Below are 19,497 nucleotides of genomic sequence, written 5' to 3' on the forward strand. Positions count from 1 at the left end.
CCTGGGAGCTACACTACAGTTCACAGGGCTGCAAAGACTCAGACACAACTGAACGACTGAGCACATATATTATAAAATAATAGAAATAAATTTACATAAATATATATATAAAACCAGTGGATAGTATGTATTATTTTAGGAACACATGGAACTTTGTATAAAGAAACCATAGCACTAAGCCATAAAGCTAGCCACAAGAGAAGCCAAAGGATTAATATTGTACAGTCAACATTCTCTGATCAGTTAGTGCAATGAAGTTAGACAGTAACTTTTTTAAAAAGGTAGAAAAAGCCTTTTGGTTTGTTGACTCTAGGCTTCCCTGGTGGCTCAGATGGTAAAGAGTCCACCTGCAATGCAGGAGACCTGGGTTCCAACCCTGGGTCAGGAAGGTCCCCTGGAGAAGGAAACGGCTACCCACTCTAGTATTCTGGCCTAGAGAATTCCATAGACAGAGGAGCATGGCAGGCTACACAGTCCGTGGGGTGGCAGAATTGGACATGACTGAGTGACTTTCACTTTCATTTTGGAGACTAAAATATTTCCAAAAAACAGTTCATGGGTTACAGTAGAATTCATGACAGAAATGATAAAATACATATATATTTAAAGTATATATGAAATATACATATTAAAGTTACTTTGAAACCACTTAAATGTATGTTAAATATAAATCATATATTAATTATAAGTTGATATATCAATACATAAAGTATACTAATATATAATTAAATATTAATATGTGATAGTGCATTAATGTATTTAATAACTTTTTAAGTTGTTTTTAAGCTGTGTTGGAGTAATTTTTCTTAGCCATGCGACATGGCTTGTGGGATTGCAGGATCTTAGTTCCTCAACCAAGGACTGAACCTGTGACCCCTGCAGTGGAAGTGTGGAGCACTAACTGCTGGACCGCTGGGTAATTCCTGTTTTCTTTTCTGATAGTAGCCATCTGAAAGGGTAGGAGGTGTTATCTTGTAGTTTTGATCTGCATTTGCCTAATGATTAGTGCTGTTGAGCATCTTTTCATGGGCTTATTAGACATTTATATATCTTATTAGGAGAAATGTCTATTCAAGTTCTTAGCACATTTTTTTAAAATTTATTTTTATTAGTCGGAGGCTAATTACTTTACAATATTGTAGTGGTTTTTGTCATACATTGACATGAATCAGCCATGGATTTACATGTGTTCCCCATCCCGTTCCCCATCCCACCTCCCTCTCCACCCGATTCCTCTGGGTCTTCCCAGTGCACCAGGCCTGAGCACTTGTCTCATGCATCCAGCCTGGGCTAGTGATCTGTTTCACCCTAGATAATATACATGTTTCGATGCTGTTCTCTTGAAACATCCCACCCTCACCTTCTCCCACAGAGTCCAAAAGTCTGTTCTGTACATCTGTGTCTCTTTTTCTGTTTTGCATATAGGGTTATTGTTACCATCTTTCTAAATTCCATATATATGGGTTAGTATACTGTATTGATCTTTATCTTTCTGGCTTACTTCACTCTGTATAATGGGCTCCAGTTTCATCCATCTCATTAGAACTGATTCAAATGAATTCTTTTTAATGGCTGTGTAATATTCCATAGTGTATATGTACCACAGCTTCCTTATCCATTCATCTGCTGATGGGCATCTAGGTTGCTTCCATGTTCTGGCTATTATAAACAGTGCTGCAATAAACATTGGGGTGCATGTGTCTCTTTCAGATCTGGTTTCCTCAGTGTGTATGCCCAGAAGTGGGATTGCTGGGTCATATGGCAGTTCTATTTCCAGTTTTTTAAGAAATCTCCACACTGTTCTCCATAGCGGCTGTACTAGTTTGCATTCCCATCAACAGTGTAAGAGGGTTCCCTTTTCTCCACACCCTCTCCAGCATTTATTGCTTGTAGACTTTTGGATAGCAGCCATCCTGACTGGCGTGTAATGGTACCTCATGTGGTTTTGATTTGCATTTCTCTAATAATGAGTGATGTTGAGCATCTTTTCATGTGTTTGTTAGCCATCTGTATGTCTTCTTTGGAGAAATGTCTGTTTAGTTCTTTGGCCCATTTTTTGATTGGGTCATTTATTTTTCTGGAATTGAGCTGCAGGAGTTGCTTGTATATTTTTGAGATTAATCCTTTGTCTGTTTCTTCATTTGCTATTATTTTCTCCCAATCTGAGGGCTGTCTTTTCACCTTACTTATAGTTTCCTTTGTTGTGCAAAAGCTTTTAAGTTTCATTAGGTCCCATTTGTTTATTTTTGCTTTTATTTCCAATATTCTGGGAGGTGGGTCATAGAGGATCCTGCTGTGATTTATGTCGGAGAGTGTTTTGCCTATGTTCTCCTCTAGGAGTTTTATAGTTTCTGGTCTTACATTTAGATCTTTAATCCATTTTGAGTTTTTGTGTATGGTGTTAGAAAGTGTTCTAGTTTCATTCTTTTACAAGTGGTTGACCAGCTTTCCCAGCACCACTTGTTAAAGAGGTTGTCTTTTTTCCGTTGTATATTCTTGCCTCCTTTGTCAAAGATAAGGTGTCCATAGGTTCGTGGATTTATCTCTGGGCTTTCTATTCTGTTCCATTGATCTATATTTCTGTCTTTGTTAGCACATTTTTAAATTGTGTTGCTTTGTTGAGTTTTGGTAGTTCTTTCTAGACATTCTAGGTGAAAAAATTGAAAAAGTGAAGGTGTTAGTCGCTCAGTGGTGTCCGACTTATATTCTAGGTAGTAATCCCTTATCAAATATGGGATTTGTAGATATTTTCTCCCTGTGGGTTGCTTTTTACCGTTGATAGTGTCTGTGATGCACAGAATTTTAAAATATCATGAAGTCCAGTTTGTCTTTTTCTTTTGTTATCTGTGCCTTTTATGTCAAATCTAAGAAGTGATTGCCAAATCTAATGTTGTGAAGCTTTTGTTTCGTGTTTTCTTCTAAGAGTGTTTTTGTTTTAGGTCTTAATTTAGGTCTTTGATCCACTTACAGATAATTTTTGTGTGTGGTATTAAGTAAGGGTCCCATATAGTTCTTTTGCATGTAGATATCCAGTTTTCCCAGCTCTGTTTGCTGAAGACTGAACTTTCCACATTGAGTGGCCTTGGCCCCCGTGTCAAAACTCATTTGACCATACATATGAGGGTTTATTTCGGGGCTCTCTATTCTATTGCATTGGTCTAAATGTGTGTCTTCATGTCAGTGCCACGCTGTTTTGATTACTGTAGCTTATAGCATAGCTTGGAATCAGGGTGCATAATACCTTCAGCTTTATTCTTCTTAACAGTGCTTTGGACATCTTTTGTAGTTCCATACAAATGTTAGGATTATTCTAGCTCTGTGAAAAAATGCCATTGGTATTTTGATAAGGGATTATATGGATCACTTTGGATATAGTGACACTTTAACAATAGTAAGTTTTTTAATCCATAAACATAGGATCTGTTTCCATTTGTCTTCAACAGTGTTTTGTAGTTTTCACTGAGCAAATTTTTCACCTTCTTGGTTAATTTCTAAGTATTTTTTTGATGCTATAATGGAATTCTATAATTTTTTTCAGATTGTTCAGTTACTGTATAAAAATGCAAATGATTTTTGTGTGTTGATTTTGTATCTTGTTACTTTGCTGAATTCATTCATTAGTCGTTAACAGCTTGTGTGTTGAATTTTGGGACTTTTTACATATAAGATTGTATCTGCAGAGGCAATTTTACCTCTTCCATTCCAATTTGCATGCCTCTAATTCTTCTTGCCTAACTGCTCTGGCTAGAACTTCCAGTACTATGTTGAATAGGGGTGGTAGAGTTCACATCCTTGGCTTCTTTTTTTTTTTTTTTTTAGCAAAAAAGCCTTCAGTCTTTCACTGTCAGTCTTTACTCTCAACTGTGCTTTTACTTGCATGACTGACTTTTCATATTTTGATGTCCTTTTAAAAACTGAAGTGCAGTTGCTATCCAATGTTACCTGTGTACAATGATTCACAATTTTTAAAGGTTACACCACAGTTATTATAAAATATTGGCTATATTGCTGTTGTACAATGTATCTCTTATTTTATACCTAATAATTTATATCTCTTACTTACCCACCCCTATATTGCCTTCCTTCCTTCTCTCACCACTGGTAACCATTATTCTAAATTTTTTGTGATACTCACTAGTTTGCTATATTCCACATATAAGTGATATCATACAGTATTTGTCCCTTATTTCACTTAGCAAATGGTCAAGTAGTATCCCATTGTATATATATCTTCTGTATCCATTCACACTACTGATTTTTTTGTTGAATGCCAGACACTGAATTTTGTTACTATTTATATCCTTTAAGAATTTTAAGCTTTGGTCAGATACAGATGTTGCTTGGGGTTGGTTTGATCCTTTAGAGATATCCTGTGTTGTGAAGAGTCCAGAGTGGTCTTTATGGCTAATTCAGTCTTGCTATTAAGGCTGTACTCTTCTGAAGGCTCTACTCATTCCCTATTACAAGGTTTCTCCAATCTAATAAGAATTTAAACTATTCCAAGGCCACCGTAAACTCAGCCTACTACTTTTCACTGGTTTTTCTGTGAACTCTATATAGTTTTACTGAGTGTTTACAGAAACACTCAAAGACTCGACTACACCTCTACACGTCTCTGGGAACTATTTCTGTAAAGCTTCGTTTTCTATTACTCTGTCCTACAACTTCTAGCCACTCAGTGTATCTAACTGAACCTTTGATCCCTATCTTAATTCAGCAATACTGATGGTACTATTACTCTGTACCTTTAAAAAGCTCAATAAACTTAAAAAGGGGTCCACACCTGATACATTATAGTCAAAACCATCAAAACACAAGAAATTTTAGAGTGGGGAAGTGAACAACTTCAGCAACATGTTTTTCACATTTGCTTGATCTCAAGAAAAATGTGAATACACAAAAATGCATCCATCTGAATGAATCAAACTGCCCCATGACACACGGAAGTTCACACACACCTCAAAAACCTGAGACGTTAACCTTTATAAGCCAAACTCAATACATCCAGTGTTGCAACCTAGGTTTCATATAACCCTCCTTCTACTACTTTGCAATGACATTAGCTCCAACAGCCACTTCAATTTTCTGGTGTTTTTCAAGCGGCATATGTAAATGTAATTCTTAACCATTTACTGTTTGTGAAACTATTTGATCAGGTTCCTTTTGTGTTGATGAAGTCTCGGGGTTGTCTCCAACCACCTTTCTTCTCTAAGCCCTGTGGTTTCTATTGCACAATTTTGTGTATCAAGATTTTAGGGATATATCATATTATAGAACCGACTTCCATGGCAAAATGTCAATAGTTGGAGGGTATAGGGTGTTCATACTGTTCTGTGAACTGTTTTTTAATGAAAACCTAGGGTGGGAATTCCCTGGCTGTCAAGTAGTTAGGACTCAGCGATTTCACTGCTATGGGCCTGAGTTCCCTGGTCAGGCAATTAAGATCCCACAAGCCATGGGGGTGTGGCTAAAAAAATAAAGAAAATGAGAGTGAAAAAATAAATAGTACTCAAGAGGAAAAAAGTATGCAAAACCTTTGTCTCATTAGGATAGTCATCCTTCCTATTTAAAAGCGTACCTCTTAAATATTTAACAGGATAATTTTCCTTTCATTGCTTTAGAATTATCTATCAGACCACTATTTTTGAGATTTGTCATTTGGCCTTTCAGTGATTAAGCACCAGTGCTTCCCAAAACATTAACTTATAAATTTTATAAACTTGTAAAACCCAATCAAACCCTAAATAGTGGCTTAATTTACATCAAACTTAATGACTAACATTTGTCTTGTTAGCATTCCTTTTACAAAATTTTAAATATAAACATACTTACACAGGTATAGCCTAAGACACAGACACACATAAGGGTGCTGAATAACTCTTAAAAGTTTCAATGTGAGTAATTCTGGCTACAGTATTTTGACTTAAAAGTTTTTATGTTATAAATCATTGTTTTATGGCAGCTGTAAAATGATTATTTTCCAACAGCAAGCTCCTAATACCCACTAAAAAGAGAAATAATTACTGAACTATTAAATTCCAGACCATCCAAAGACTTATCTGAATTTACCACTTACCAGATTAGTCATTTTAATTAACTACTGGAGTTGTCAGATACAAAGGAACTTCATACTGATTGGCTGAAGTTCTCCAAAACCTTTACGAGTACCACCCCCCCCCATCTACTGCTTTCATAATACTCTATATATAATACAAAAGATGGTGAAAGTAATCATGGATTATGTAAGGCTCAATTTGTGATCCACCTTAAACGTCTGGCCTTTATCCAAAGGCAATCAGAAGCCATGAAAGCTTATAAAGGAGTGCTTGACAAGTTTAAAAAAGACCACTAAGCTATAGTGACTAGATGGTGTTGATTATATAAGTTGACTAGATGGTGACTAAAACAAGGACAGAACTAGTTAAATTTTATAGTACTCTTAAGATGTTTTAAACCAGAGAAAAGATTTATACAAACAAAATTTGTTACATATATGCATATTTTTATTTTTAGAAGGAATCCCAATTAACACAACAGTGGTTGTTCTTGGGAAAAGGGGTAAGAATGAGAAAGACGTTCATTTTTCAGTCTTTCTCTACTGTTAACTTTTCAAACAGCATATATATTACTGAAAATGGGGGTTTATCAGGGTGATGAGCATATTGGGCCATTATTCCTTCTCAATATTTCTATTAAAGAACACAAAACTGGAGACTTCCCTGGCAGTCCAGTGTTTAAGATTCTGTGCTGCCCATGCAGGGGGTGTGGGTTTGATCCCTGGTCGGGGAAGTAAGATCCCACATGCCACGCAGCCAAAAAGGAGAAAAACAACAAAAACCACAATCTAACATAAAACTTAAAAGTACCCAGCATTAAGTCCTTAAGAATTTAACAGACAAATGTTAACTCCTTTTTTCCCTCCTCACACAGATTTCTCAAGTGAATCAGAAATAACAGAATGTTGGGAGAGAGTGGGAATAATGCAGAGTAGACAGCAATAAATTAACCTGCTTTTTGAAACCATATATTTAATATTTTCATTAAACTGTGTCAATACAATTTCAAGCAAATGCCAACTGGAAGACCAGGCCCAGAAATTCATAAAAGAAACAATCTTAGAAACAACAAGGAATGCCAAGGTGCTCTTTCACTCCAGCTGCACCACTAGTGGCCACGTGCCAGTCAGCCAGTGTTAACCAGATTACCGAGTGTTTACCTGAAAAGAGAAAAATGTCAAAACCTGTAAGGACACAATTTTAAGGATGGAAGATGTTTACAGTGGTTATCCAAACTTCCTTATTTTTATAGGCGAGAAAATACTAGAAGTATGAACTGTTTTCACCCTGATGACTAGCAAACTAACATTTACTGCCCCCATCCCAACTCCTCAAAAATATGCCTTTCTGCCCTTGTAGGAAATTCACAGCCTGTATATACTTACCACATCATCAATTTTCAGAATGCTCCGGACAGTTTCAGTTGCCAGAGTCAGCGCACTGACTGACACCAGCAGAGGCTGGACAACCAGTTCCTCCAGTATGTTGGAAATGCCACCCTGCAAGCCAGTACAAGCTGCTGTTAGTGTTTATAATGATACACATCACCAACTACACGGTTACCAGTAAACCTCAAAGCCTTTCAAACTTAGTTTTCCTGTAGTCTAGTCAAGAGTCAGATCCTCTCTACTAAGCATTTCCCTAAGTTATAGGCTGTTTTTCAACTAAAATCTGGAAAAACTCAATTAATGCTGGACTCTCCCAATCTGAACTCCAAAACAATTCCTTGTATCTTTTATTTAAAAATTACTAGCAAAAATTAAACAGATAGTTATTGAGTTGCTCAGTCTTGTCTGACACTTTGCGACCCCATGGACTATAGCCTGTCAGGCTTCTCTGTCCATGGGATTCTCCAGGCAAGAATACTGGAGTGGGTTGTCATTCCCTTCATCAGGGGATCTTCCCAACCCAGGGATTGAATCCATGTCTCCTGCATTGGCAGGCAGATTCTTTACCACTGAGCCACCAGGGAAGCTCTCAAAACTAACACTCTAAATCAACTATCTCAATTAAAGAAAAAAGTTATGAGGTTTTAAATCATCTGATTGCTAATTCTGAATTTGGCCAAGTCTAATCTACCTGGTCTTTACATCATCCTCACTTTCCACTTTTAGACTCTTACTGCCACTATTCCCTCACCTTTATCCTACCGATTACTGCTGATGGTCTTAATAGGCAATCCTGTCTCCTTTCTACCCTCCTTAAATGATACTCTTTTCATCACCTTATCCTCTTGGTTTAAACACACACAAAAAACAAAAACTCCCAACTACTGGAATTAAAAAACAAACACCCAGCCACCCCACCCATTCATCAACAACTCAAGAGACTCTTCATTTTAGCTTTTATCCAGTCTTTCCAATCTTAAAGTCCATTATATGATCAACACATCCCCTCCTCTCTAGACAAAATGAATTAACTTTTTGGTCCCTCTTACCTGAAAATCACTGCTTCCCCATCTGAAACTTTTTTTTCCCTTACCAAACCAAAGTTAGAGCTTCCTAAAACTTTCCCTAACCAGGTAGTGCCCTCGAGTTCTACGTGCTTCTACCATTAAAAAAAAAAAAAAATCACCTTGCATTGTTTTTTCCCATTACATGTTACCTGTCTTCTCAACAAAAGGAGACGTTAGTAAAACAATACAACAGGAGAAATCACTACTGTTCTGTGTGTTTACCCTAGGTAACTACACCAGGCTGGTGCTCACAACAGAAGCAATGGTTAACTACACACCAGGCATCTTTGTTAAGAACTTTCTGTTTAGTAATCCATTTAATCCTCACAGGCCCATGAGGGAACTAGTAATAGTCCCTGTTTTTACAACCAAGAAAACGGAAGCACAGATTTAAAGTTGTACAATCATAAAATGGCAGGGTTAATGAACAAAATACTACTTCTCACTCAAGGCATCATCTTCATTTTCACTTACTAGCATACACTAAATAACCTGTGGGTTTTGTATCCAAATTGAAGGTTACTCTAATTACAAAGCCCTTCATTCCACAGACAATTATGAAGCTTTTAGTATTTTATATTAATCAACATTTTCTGCAGTAACTAAAGTCTAAATTACCTTTCGGACATTAATGCCTGTAGTTTTTTCTCCTTGGGCATGCCGGTTTCTTAGTTCTGTTACAGTAGAAATGGGATTCAGGCCAGCGTTTTCAGCTAGTGTAGATGGAATGACTTCCATAGCATCTGCAAAAGCACGAATGCAGTAGGATTCCATACCACTCAATGTTCGTGAGTATTCAGTTAGCCGTAGGGCCAACTCTATTTCTGGAGCACCACCTCCTGCAATAAGGGCTCTGAAATTCACAAATGTATTTTTAGCTTATTTCATCCAACAGAAATAATAATTTATTTAAAAGCTTAATAATCTTTAAAGTTTCAATAATACTAAAAATCTTTAAAATCTTAATAATCAAAATATGGAAGTTTTAATGATCAAAACATTACTTAGTAATTTAATATTACCTCTTCTTCACTAAACAGCGAATAACGCAGAGAGCATCATGGATGGAACGCTCAGCTTCTTCAATCACCAATTTGTTAGAACCACGAACAACAATTGTAACTGTTTTTCCAGGGCTTGCACAGCCTGTAATCTTTAGTAAACAAACTCTGGAATTAGGTTATTTGAAGGATTAAAAAAAACACCCCCAAATCCCAAGCAACTAGAAACTTAATTTTAATAGTTACCTTGATCAGTTTGCCAGAACCATTTAAGCTGACCTCCTCAGCTAATTCGGCAGATCCCAGCATGTCAGCAGTGAACTGGTCAACATGAGCAACTGGTTTGGTTCCAATCGTCTAGGAATAATAGTCACATTCACAAACTCAGATGTCTGACTAGTGAACATTTTCACATATACAGATATTAGGAATATTTTACCTTACAAATGAATTCAATGTCTTCTCTTTCAATATCCTTTACCACCATAATCTTCATTTTGTTCAGGAAATGTAATGCAAGATCACTAAGAGCATCTCTATAATACAGAAACAGTGATTACGTCAACACTGGTTTAGAACAGAAATTTTGCTATTTAATTCCTTAGGGTTTTCGTATTGTTTAAGTGGCTAATTATTTAATTATTTGTGAAAGGAGATGCTTTAAACAGCTTGACCAAGTTTATGAGCTCAAAGTTTTTAAATAAGATTTCTAAAGGATAATATTTAAAATGTACCCCAATGACACTACTTATAACACACACAAAAGTAATTGTCATCATTGTTCTGATAGTTAACAATTGATACTTCATGAATTTAGAATTAAGTATGATGCTAAATTATGTTTAAGACCCACAAATTTACACTTTTACACAAACTATCTGGAATGACCCCCGCACCCCAACAACCCTCTGATACTGAAAGGTAGATATCAGTACCCTTGTTTTACAGATAAGTAAACTGAGTTTTGAGAGCAATTTACTTGAGGTTACTAGCTATTATGTAACTTGAATTTAGAACCAGGTATTCCAACTCTTCAACAAGGTGTCTATATCAAGAGATCCACAATACTTTCTGGCATAACATATAGAGTACATGAGAATGTGTCTACCTATTAGAAGAAAACACTGAAACATCAGTTTCTTCAAGAAGGCATCAGTTCAAACTTTGGAGAATTCTTTCAATCCATGGACTATCCAGAATTTCCCCCAAAAGAACTTCTAAAATTTCAAGGCAAACTATTGCATGGCTTAAATAAATACCTCTAAAATTTTAGCTATATTAGGTAGCTTTTTACTTGATAGTAAGGATCTTGGTCAAGAAGGACCTATATCCCACACTTAGATCATCGTAACAAGAAGGGAATTCACTTTAGATCATTTACCAGAATACAACAATGCCCTAAAATGCAGATCTGTTCCAGATTTCTAGTGGTTTAACCCACCCCTAATGCTTCTTAAAAAACTGCTAGAAGGGATCCAAAATCAATTATTAACAGGTGAACAAAATAATATGCCCCATACCTTAGAATAGACTTCTGTATGAGAAGAACATTACATCCTGTTTTTTTAATTTGCTTCACTAAATTTAGAATATAAGCTCTCTCTTCTCTTAGCACTCGATCCATCTGAACATAGTCAGAAACCACTATTTGATTGTCCATCTGTTCAGAAAAAGAACATATTAATAATTTGAATTTTAAGAGTTCTTAAGAAAAAACTGGGAATTTTAATGAAAATATTATGCATAGTATAAATCCAATGAAAATCACCCCAAACTAGAGATTACATAGACACACACAGAAAAAGTCTAGAAAAGTGAATATACATTGAAACATAACTCAGGTTTTTTACTTTTATCTATACACCTTACTGGTATTTTTTACAATGTTTTGGAAATCATTATATGTAAAAATGATACCCTATTTCATGGATATGTCAATTCTCATAAAAATTTACATGTTACTGAAATAACTTCAATTGCGTCCCTTTGACTCTGGTTAAAAAATATTGATATGCTGAAAGCAATTACTAAAGACAAGTACTATTATATTTAAGACCTATAAAAGAACACTGATTTTTATACGGGTTAAAATTTGCAAAACAAATGACTCAACAGGAACCTATATGCTAATACAAAATGAAATAAGAGCAAACCTGAATCAGGTGACAAAGATCAGTCACTCCTTTAGGGAATGGTACTTATCACTAAGAGATATGGGAATATGTTAAATAAAAAAAAATCACCTTTTTGGGATAAAAACAACAAACTGGTTTAAAAGTTCCACTATGCAAACATAAAGACAAAGAATCTGGAAATCCCCCTTACACTCCCACTTTCACATAGCGGAATTTTACTGTTTCATACATATCCTTATCATTATTTGTCTTCATTTGAGAAGTCAATACTCAATTTCAATAAAGAGCCAACTGAAACTGAATTTATCACATGTGGCATCCAATATTTTATACTTTTGTCTTGATTTTACTAATTATTTTTAAATCCTTGCTTTCTATCACTAGTATTAATATCCGCATTTTCTATTTTTATAATAATCAGCAAAAATCTTTGTTATTAGAAAGTCAAACACCTAAGGAATAACTTCATTTTGTTTTACTTACATCTGTTTTGGGAGCAGATAAGCAGAACTGAATAAGCCCAATCTTAGCCTTTTCAACTCTGGTTATGCCAGAATTTGCTACCTTTTGAGTAAGAACCAGACCTTCCACCAACTCACAGTCATCAATTGTCCCACTAAGAAAAAAAAAAATGAAGAGACAGTTAAGAGGGGAGGGAAATCTCCAAGTTTAACAGACTAAAAACAAATTAAAAATCATCAGTCTGATAAAATGTGCTTCAACCTCACTCATATTTATTAATGGCCCATTCCTGAACCTCTCTGATCACACCACTGGTCTGCCATCACTAGGGAATATAAACTAATTCTTGAAATTTCCACATTAATATAAGCTGTGATGAAAATAAAACAACTAAACTTACATGACTTTCATCTACATTTTTCATTTAACTATTTTAGAAACAGCTTATGTTTACTTTGAAAATTAATTTTTATTAAAGTTATAATTAGAGATGCTTACCCAAGCTTCTTAACTATTTTAATATCTCTAAGATCTACACTAGTAGCTGTGGCTGGGTCAATCACTTTCATCACCGCATCTACACTCATTGGAGAAAGGAGACTTGAATACTGAGACACAACCTAGCATTAAAAAGAAAAAAAAGTTAGTGTCATAAAACGTTGTAAGAGAAAGTCCTAGTTCTTTAATGATAAAGATATTCAAGAAGTAATATCAATTACTTTTTTGGGTGGGGTGGAGAACATAAAGGGTCAGACACAACTGAGGTGACTTAGCATACACATGGAGTACATGTAAGAAAACAGTACATATAAACTATCTTTTCTACTCAAGTTTGACTGTCACCATATAAAAATATATGTTTGCATTCCTCTTTTATTAATAGTCAGGACTGACTAGATTACTAGTAATTCAACAGGAAATCCAGAAGAACAATTTTATGCTGAGGTTTCATATTTAAAATGAATTTATGATCAGATGTTATGTATGTGAACCCCTATTGCTGAGGAGCTGATAAAAATAGGTAATGGTTAGAACATATTGAGCATGAATTTTATGTCATGCAGTAGCTTTAACACTTTACATTCATATACTCAATCTTCCGATGAAAAATCTAAACCATACAGCTTAATTAAGTGGAGCTGGCACTGAACCCAAGCAGTCTAGGCTCTATGACCAATGCTTGTAACCATTATGATATTCTGTCTAAATTAGTTCTGGGGACATTTATCAACACTATAACTTAATATCACTAATACGATCTAGATTTCCATTTAACATTCAAAAAATACTGATGAATAGGAAAAAGAACGGAGTGGGCATGTGACACACAACATAACAGAGAATAGGTGACACGAACTTCCGAGAAATGGAAAATAACATTAATGCTTTATATTTGATAAGAAAAAACAGCAACATGGTTAAAAGATGGACCATGATGGGCAGCCCTATCTGGGGTTCAAGTCTCATCTCTACCTCTCATTAGTGGGTCTTGGATAAGTTAGTTAACTTCACTTTCTTTTCCCATCTGTAAAATCAACTTACCTAAAAGCCTTGACCTGAGTTAGTTTTACCTGAACTAATTCAGTTATGCAAATTAGTTTAGCTACCCACTCTTGAGTTAATATTTATGAACTAAACAGCATCAAAAACCACAGAATAAGAGTTGCAGTTCCTGATGAACTTAACTGTACTTTTACAATGATCCCATTGTGCTTGTCTCACCTTTGAGTTCAATGAAGTGGCCGCACTATTTAACAAAGTTTCTCTGTCACTCAGTTCCACAGGTCGCGACATATCAGTCAAGATTTCAATGCCCTTTTCCAAAGCCTTCTGGAATGACTCAGAAATGATGGTGGGATGAATCCCTGTCATTTGTGAAAGGGTAGTTAATTAATAATAACAGATAAACTTCATACTTGACATGACTTAAAATTTCTTTGTTCATTGCAACATCAAAGCAGTCAAATTTTAAATTATTCTTAATAATGGTTTGAATAACTTTAACTGCCAATATGTCTAATAATTTATTTCTATTTAATTTGAAATAGATAAAATTACATACTATGTGTTTTAAGACTAAAACCTTTTTACTTTACAAAGATTCTACAAATCTACATAATAGTAAGTGACTGGGGAATCAAAACTACATTTAGGCAGTATGTACCAAAACAAGAATCCTTACTTTCTATCCTAAGTTCTCTCCCATTTCTCATCTATAGCCTGTTTAGTAACACCACCAACCAGGCATTTTTCAAAAGCAAAATTTTATGACGTTCCATTCAAAAGGAAAGAAGGAAAGCCAGGGGTGGGGGGAGACCCAGAAGCAAAAAAATTTTTAATCCACATAATAAACACAGCAAAATTAGCTGTTTCAAATTAAATTGTCAATCTCATATTACTTAATAAGTTTTGCCTTTATTCAGTAATAAAGCATGTCTTATGTCCTACCCACCTTTCTGAAGAAGCTTGGTACAGGAATCCAAGAGAGAGCCAGCAATAATGACCACTGATGTGGTGCCATCTCCTGCTTCTATATCCTGAGCCTTGGACAGCTCCACCAACTGGGTGAACAGAACATGTCAAGTTGCTCAGTAAGAACTGGTTCATGAGAACCCAGTAACATCTCTAACTCCACAACATCAGTGACACTCACCATCATGTTCACTTATAGACCTTGTTTATCAGCACTGTAAGAGTCAATACACTTTTCTTCTGATTTTTTGTCCACCTTGGTTTCCTTTAAAAATGATGACCTATATATTTGTGGCATGCAAAATTCTACTTACACACTTTATAAGAAGCTATGATTTACAGTTCAGACTACAGGTTGTTTTTCTTCCCCTTTACTTACAAGAACTAGGGGCACTCTGTAGATTCAGAAGCTATGAAGTGCAGGATTCAGATAAGAGGAGATTGTTAGTTTGAAATCCTTGGCCAAGTTTATCTAAACTGACCCTGTATGAAGCACAACCTGACTCATTTTCAGTCACCTTTGCCTAATCAAAAGGGATTTTTTTAACAGGAATTTCTAAGGAATTTGTTTTTGCTGATATTTTGACTCCTCACTTGACACTAGAATCACCATTATGATTTGTAGTTGAATTAAAAGTTGTTTTTAAAAATAAGTATCAGGGAAAGTTTAAACACAAGATTTATTTTGCAAACAATTAAAATTCTACTTTCAGCTAACAACCACTGAACTAATAATTGGTACAAATTTTTTTTTTAACAGTACAATGTTTTTCTCTCTTCCTTATGTGTGTGGCACGTTGCTGTGGAAAAGGAGTATCATGTTTTGTTCTGATTTTCAATGAAGAACATAATGCTAGGCATACAACATATCCTAAAAACATGCCTGATTAGCATAAAAAAGAAAAACTTTCACCATGTTTAAACTTACCATGTGATCAAATAAAACAAATTTAACTGTTTACCTAGTATCAAATAACACACTTAAAGAAAACCAAAAAACTCTCACCTAAAAATTACACTTACCATTCTGGCTGCTGGATGTAACACCTGCATTTGTTTCAGAATGGTGGCACCATCATTTGTAATGGTCACATCACCTTTTCCATCTTGAATCTGCAAAGTATAGTTTTTTAAAGGTTGTATTTCAAAAAAAAATTTTTTCTTTATCCAGTTTTAATGTGAAACCCTAAAAGCTCTACTAATTTTAATACTTCTTGTACAGAAGTTAACTTATGTTTGCATAATGCTTTATTTCAAATTGTTTTCCCTTACCCTGGTGTAATGATTTAAGAACATGCAGTAACAGTTCAAGTTTACAGGTGAAATATCTGGGTTTTTTCCTACTTAAAAGTGAAGGAACTGAGACACTAAAAAAGGGATACAAAAGATATTATAAAGAATCATCATAAAACATGAATTATAACTAGGTCCCGTTCATCCCAAAGTAATCTATCTCTTTCTGAACTCTCAAAGCCTAACACTTTACTTTTTAAACGGCACATCTTAACCTCTCTAGAGAGCTTGCAGTAGCACTCAGCAAGTAATGAATGATTGAACCTTTTACCATTTTATCCATTCCTTTTGGTCCAAGGCTTGTTCTAATAGCATCAGCAACAGCTGTAAATAGAAAAAAAAAAAAAAGACTCTTTAAAGAGAAAAGCATTTCTTCTACCCTCAAATGATCATTTTGTCCTAGTTAGAATAAGGTGCATAACAATTCACTGTGTTTGCTAAAGAAAATTCTATACCTAAAAATCTACTGAAGACAGAAATAATTATTTTACTCCTTTAATTGTATGACACTTCACTTTTTGTTGCTAAAGTCACTATACATAGCATTTGTACCCTGCACATGGCAGAATAAATTTTGAAGCCACCTAATCCTCCTATAAGTATCAATATAACTTCAGTCATGTGCTCTGAATGAGGACTGCATTAACTTCCCCATCCTCTGAAACAAAACAAGCAGCAGTTAACAGGACAAGCTAGATCTCCTAGCACATTCTACGGCCCTATTTGCTTTTGTATATTCCACAACTAGAATAATGCTTTCAGTGGGTTGTGTTAACAATAAATAATCTTAAAAAGCATAAGAGAAAATATTTGGTATAGTTTAAAAAATTAAGTTCTACTTAATTATTTCATAATTGGGGGCTGCATTTCCTATTTATTCAGCCATCATTAATTACCCTTTCAGGTGATTTTAGTGGACCCACAAGGCAACGATTCTACAAGCAGACCAATTCACTTTAAGAACACCCTTACAGTCATCTCCAGGAAGCCTCTAGAAAGACACACTATTCAAAAAATAAATTTTTTTTTGCTGATTACCTCCTCAAAAGTGTTTGAAGTACACAGTATTATCTGTTAAACGACTTGTGCTGAATAGTACTACAACTACCACAGCTACCTGTGTGTGTGTTCTTTTGACATCGTCAACAAAAGAAAAAACTGGCTCCGTGAATTACACTGAAGATGCATCTGGCAACAGTTCTCCCACCAGTCTGCAGGGCTCTGTCTGACTCGGACAGTCTAGTAGCGCCCCTCTGTTCCAGGAGCTCTCCTCACTTAAGATGTGAGGGTCACGTTTACAAGTAGGTGGCCTTTTCTTCCTATATGCATACCTCTCTTGTCCAATTTCAATTCTCTGTGCAGGGATGTTTCCAAATTTGCCCAAGTAAACATCCCATCTTGTTATCTTGTTTGTTGAAAATCTACCGCATTCTATAGCTTTTCCGGCCCCCCAACATGGCCCCAGAATTTATCTAACACCTTGTTTCTAATGAAATAAATCTAGGCCTCAATTATGCTCTCTAGATAACTATCAAACAACTTTCATTTCCGTGTAAAGACTCTTGAACTTTCAAACGACTCCTAAATTTACCATTTAGTCATTCTGACGTCCTCAACTCACTTAAGCCCGAACCAGAATCTATTCTCTTTTCTTCCACCATCCTTCCTTCAGTGTACCTGGTTTCTCCCAGCAGTAGCAGCACCATACCCTCAGTCCCCTGGACAGATAACTCAAATATATGTAAGGCTGTACTGTATGTATACATACATATACACCTGGCTCCTCATATGCTCTTATTTAAACCTTACAGCACCCCTCCAAGGTAGCTATTATCCCATCAAACTGAAAAACAATCTGCAGCTGCGGGAGTCGTGTTAAACCCTCTACAGAACAACAAAGGACACTAGGCCTTTAGAACCTGGCCCCACTCTACCTTTCCGATGTCACTTGTCATTTCTTCAGGCACCTGATGCTCTAACTCAAATGAAATACTGCCTGTACTCAAACACATAACGGACAAGAACTCTAAGCCTCTGTTCTCACTTTTGCTTCTAGACTCTTCTAATTCAACCCGACGTCTCTTAATCCTCACAACTTTTTTTTTTTACGCGAACTTTTCCATCCTCAATTTTATACGGAAGAAAACCTTGGTTAAAAAAAAAAATTTTGGTTAAAGTTCACAAAGCCACGAAGTAAAGTAACTGAACGAAACCCAGGACTTCTTGAATGCCACCAAAAGTCAAACTCTTCTCCATTTGCTGGCTGTACGTGCAGAGAGGAAATCAAAGCACAACGCAGCCTCGTAATTATTCTCAAACAAGGTGGGTCGGTCGGTTTCCCAGCTCCCAGTACAATGGACCCAGGCCCAATTTAAGGTGAGGAGAGTTTACCCGAATTCAATAGCTGCACCCAGAAAGTATTTCCCTATTTTAATAAAAACAAAAAGGCTGAAAAGTATTATGCAAACATTATACCAATAGACCGCTGCATGAGGGCCCCGGCTGCTTAAGTAAGATGAAAGCAGCACGCCCCGGGACGGCAAATTATGGGCATCTAAGACGCATAACGGGGCCAGTCCAAAGGCTTCCATGCTCGGGGTCGGGAATAACGGCGGACAGGAAAGGAACCCTGCACTGAGCTTATTCTATGAGAGGCCCAAAGCGGGTCACCTGAACGAACAGCCCACCCAAGGATGGGGGTGAGAGTGCACAGGCAGGCCCGGAGGGCAGCGGCTCAGGCCGGGGAGCGATACCTTTGGCTGCTGAGATGTTGCTGAAGCGGATCTGGGCCGGCTTATCGCGGTCCTGATAGGCGCTCTTCCCGCGGCCGCCGGCAGCCCCGGCAGCCCCGGCGGGCGGCCCGGTCCGGGGGGCTACGTTCTCGGGCATGGCAACCGTAGATGGGTCTGCGTGAGCTTGGGAAGGACGGATGGACGCGGATTGCGGCTGACCAGCGACCAACCGTAAGCGTCCACCGCCTTCACGAAGCTTCCAGAAAGCGGCGCCGGCGCCGGGAGAAGGAGGAGCCGGGGAAGGGGTCCTTCCTGGAGGCGCGGCGCCGCCGTGACGTCACAGGCTGCCCGCCGCGCGCCGGGTGAGGGGGCCAGCGCCGAGGAGCTGGCCACTGGCCGGGGCTCTTGGTTCGGGGTCCTTTGGGGCGGGGGCGCGCAGAGCGAGCTCCGGGGAGGCAGAAAGGCCCACCTGCGATTGTAAAGGCTGGTGGCGGGACACCTCATGTCCCCACTAACCACTCCTCGGACCTGAGGACCCCTCTGTTAACTGCAGTTGGAAGTGTCACTCCCGGGTGGGTTGGGTTTTTGTCGGCGGTAGACCTGTATTTTTAGCGAAGGAAATGGCGACCCAATCCAGTATTCTTACTTGGAGAAAATCCATGGACAGGGGAGCCTGGTGGGTTACAGTCCATGGGGTCGCAGGGTCGGACACGACTGAGCAGAGACCTGTATTTTATTCAGTTTTATTCGTTTGAAAGCGAGTCGGAAAAGAGATTGGGCAGTTCAGTTCAGTCGCTCAGTCGTGTCCGATACTTTGGGACCCCATGGACTGCAGCACACCAGGCCTCCCTGTCCATCACCAACTCCCGGAGTTTACTCAAACTCAGTCCC

General features: G+C 37.2%; 1 protein-coding gene across 1 annotated transcript; it reads right to left on the reverse strand.

The window, feature by feature from the left end:
- Positions 1 to 6,485: 6,485 nt before the first annotated feature.
- CCT4 (chaperonin containing TCP1 subunit 4) lies at positions 6,486 to 18,922 on the reverse strand. The gene is made up of 14 exons (XM_043468853.1): positions 18,628 to 18,922; positions 16,146 to 16,198; positions 15,605 to 15,694; positions 14,562 to 14,670; positions 13,832 to 13,974; positions 12,608 to 12,729; positions 12,131 to 12,263; positions 11,033 to 11,172; positions 9,952 to 10,048; positions 9,759 to 9,869; positions 9,534 to 9,664; positions 9,130 to 9,364; positions 7,442 to 7,555; positions 6,486 to 7,216 (listed from the first exon to the last, which is right to left on the reverse strand). Exons 1-14 carry the CDS (start codon positions 18,761 to 18,763, stop codon positions 7,202 to 7,204), a joined length of 1,629 nt encoding a protein of 542 aa, XP_043324788.1. The 5' UTR covers positions 18,764 to 18,922; the 3' UTR covers positions 6,486 to 7,201.
- Between the last annotated feature and the right edge of the window lie 575 nt (positions 18,923 to 19,497).

The sequence above is a fragment of the Cervus canadensis genome, chromosome 5, assembly GCF_019320065.1.
Source record: "Cervus canadensis isolate Bull #8, Minnesota chromosome 5, ASM1932006v1, whole genome shotgun sequence".
Taxonomy (NCBI): Eukaryota; Metazoa; Chordata; class Mammalia; order Artiodactyla; family Cervidae; genus Cervus; species Cervus canadensis.

Coding starts and splice junctions, on each gene's coding strand:
- CCT4 (XM_043468853.1), bottom strand. CDS start 18,763: ATGCCCGAGAACGTAGCCCCCCGGACCGGGCCGCCCGCCGGGGCTGCC. Junction 16,199..18,627: donor CAACATCTCAGCAGCCAAAG/GTATCGCTCCCC, acceptor TTCTATTTACAG/CTGTTGCTGATGCTATTAGA. Junction 9,870..9,951: donor ACATTGAATTCATTTGTAAG/GTAAAATATTCC, acceptor TATTATTCCTAG/ACGATTGGAACCAAACCAGT.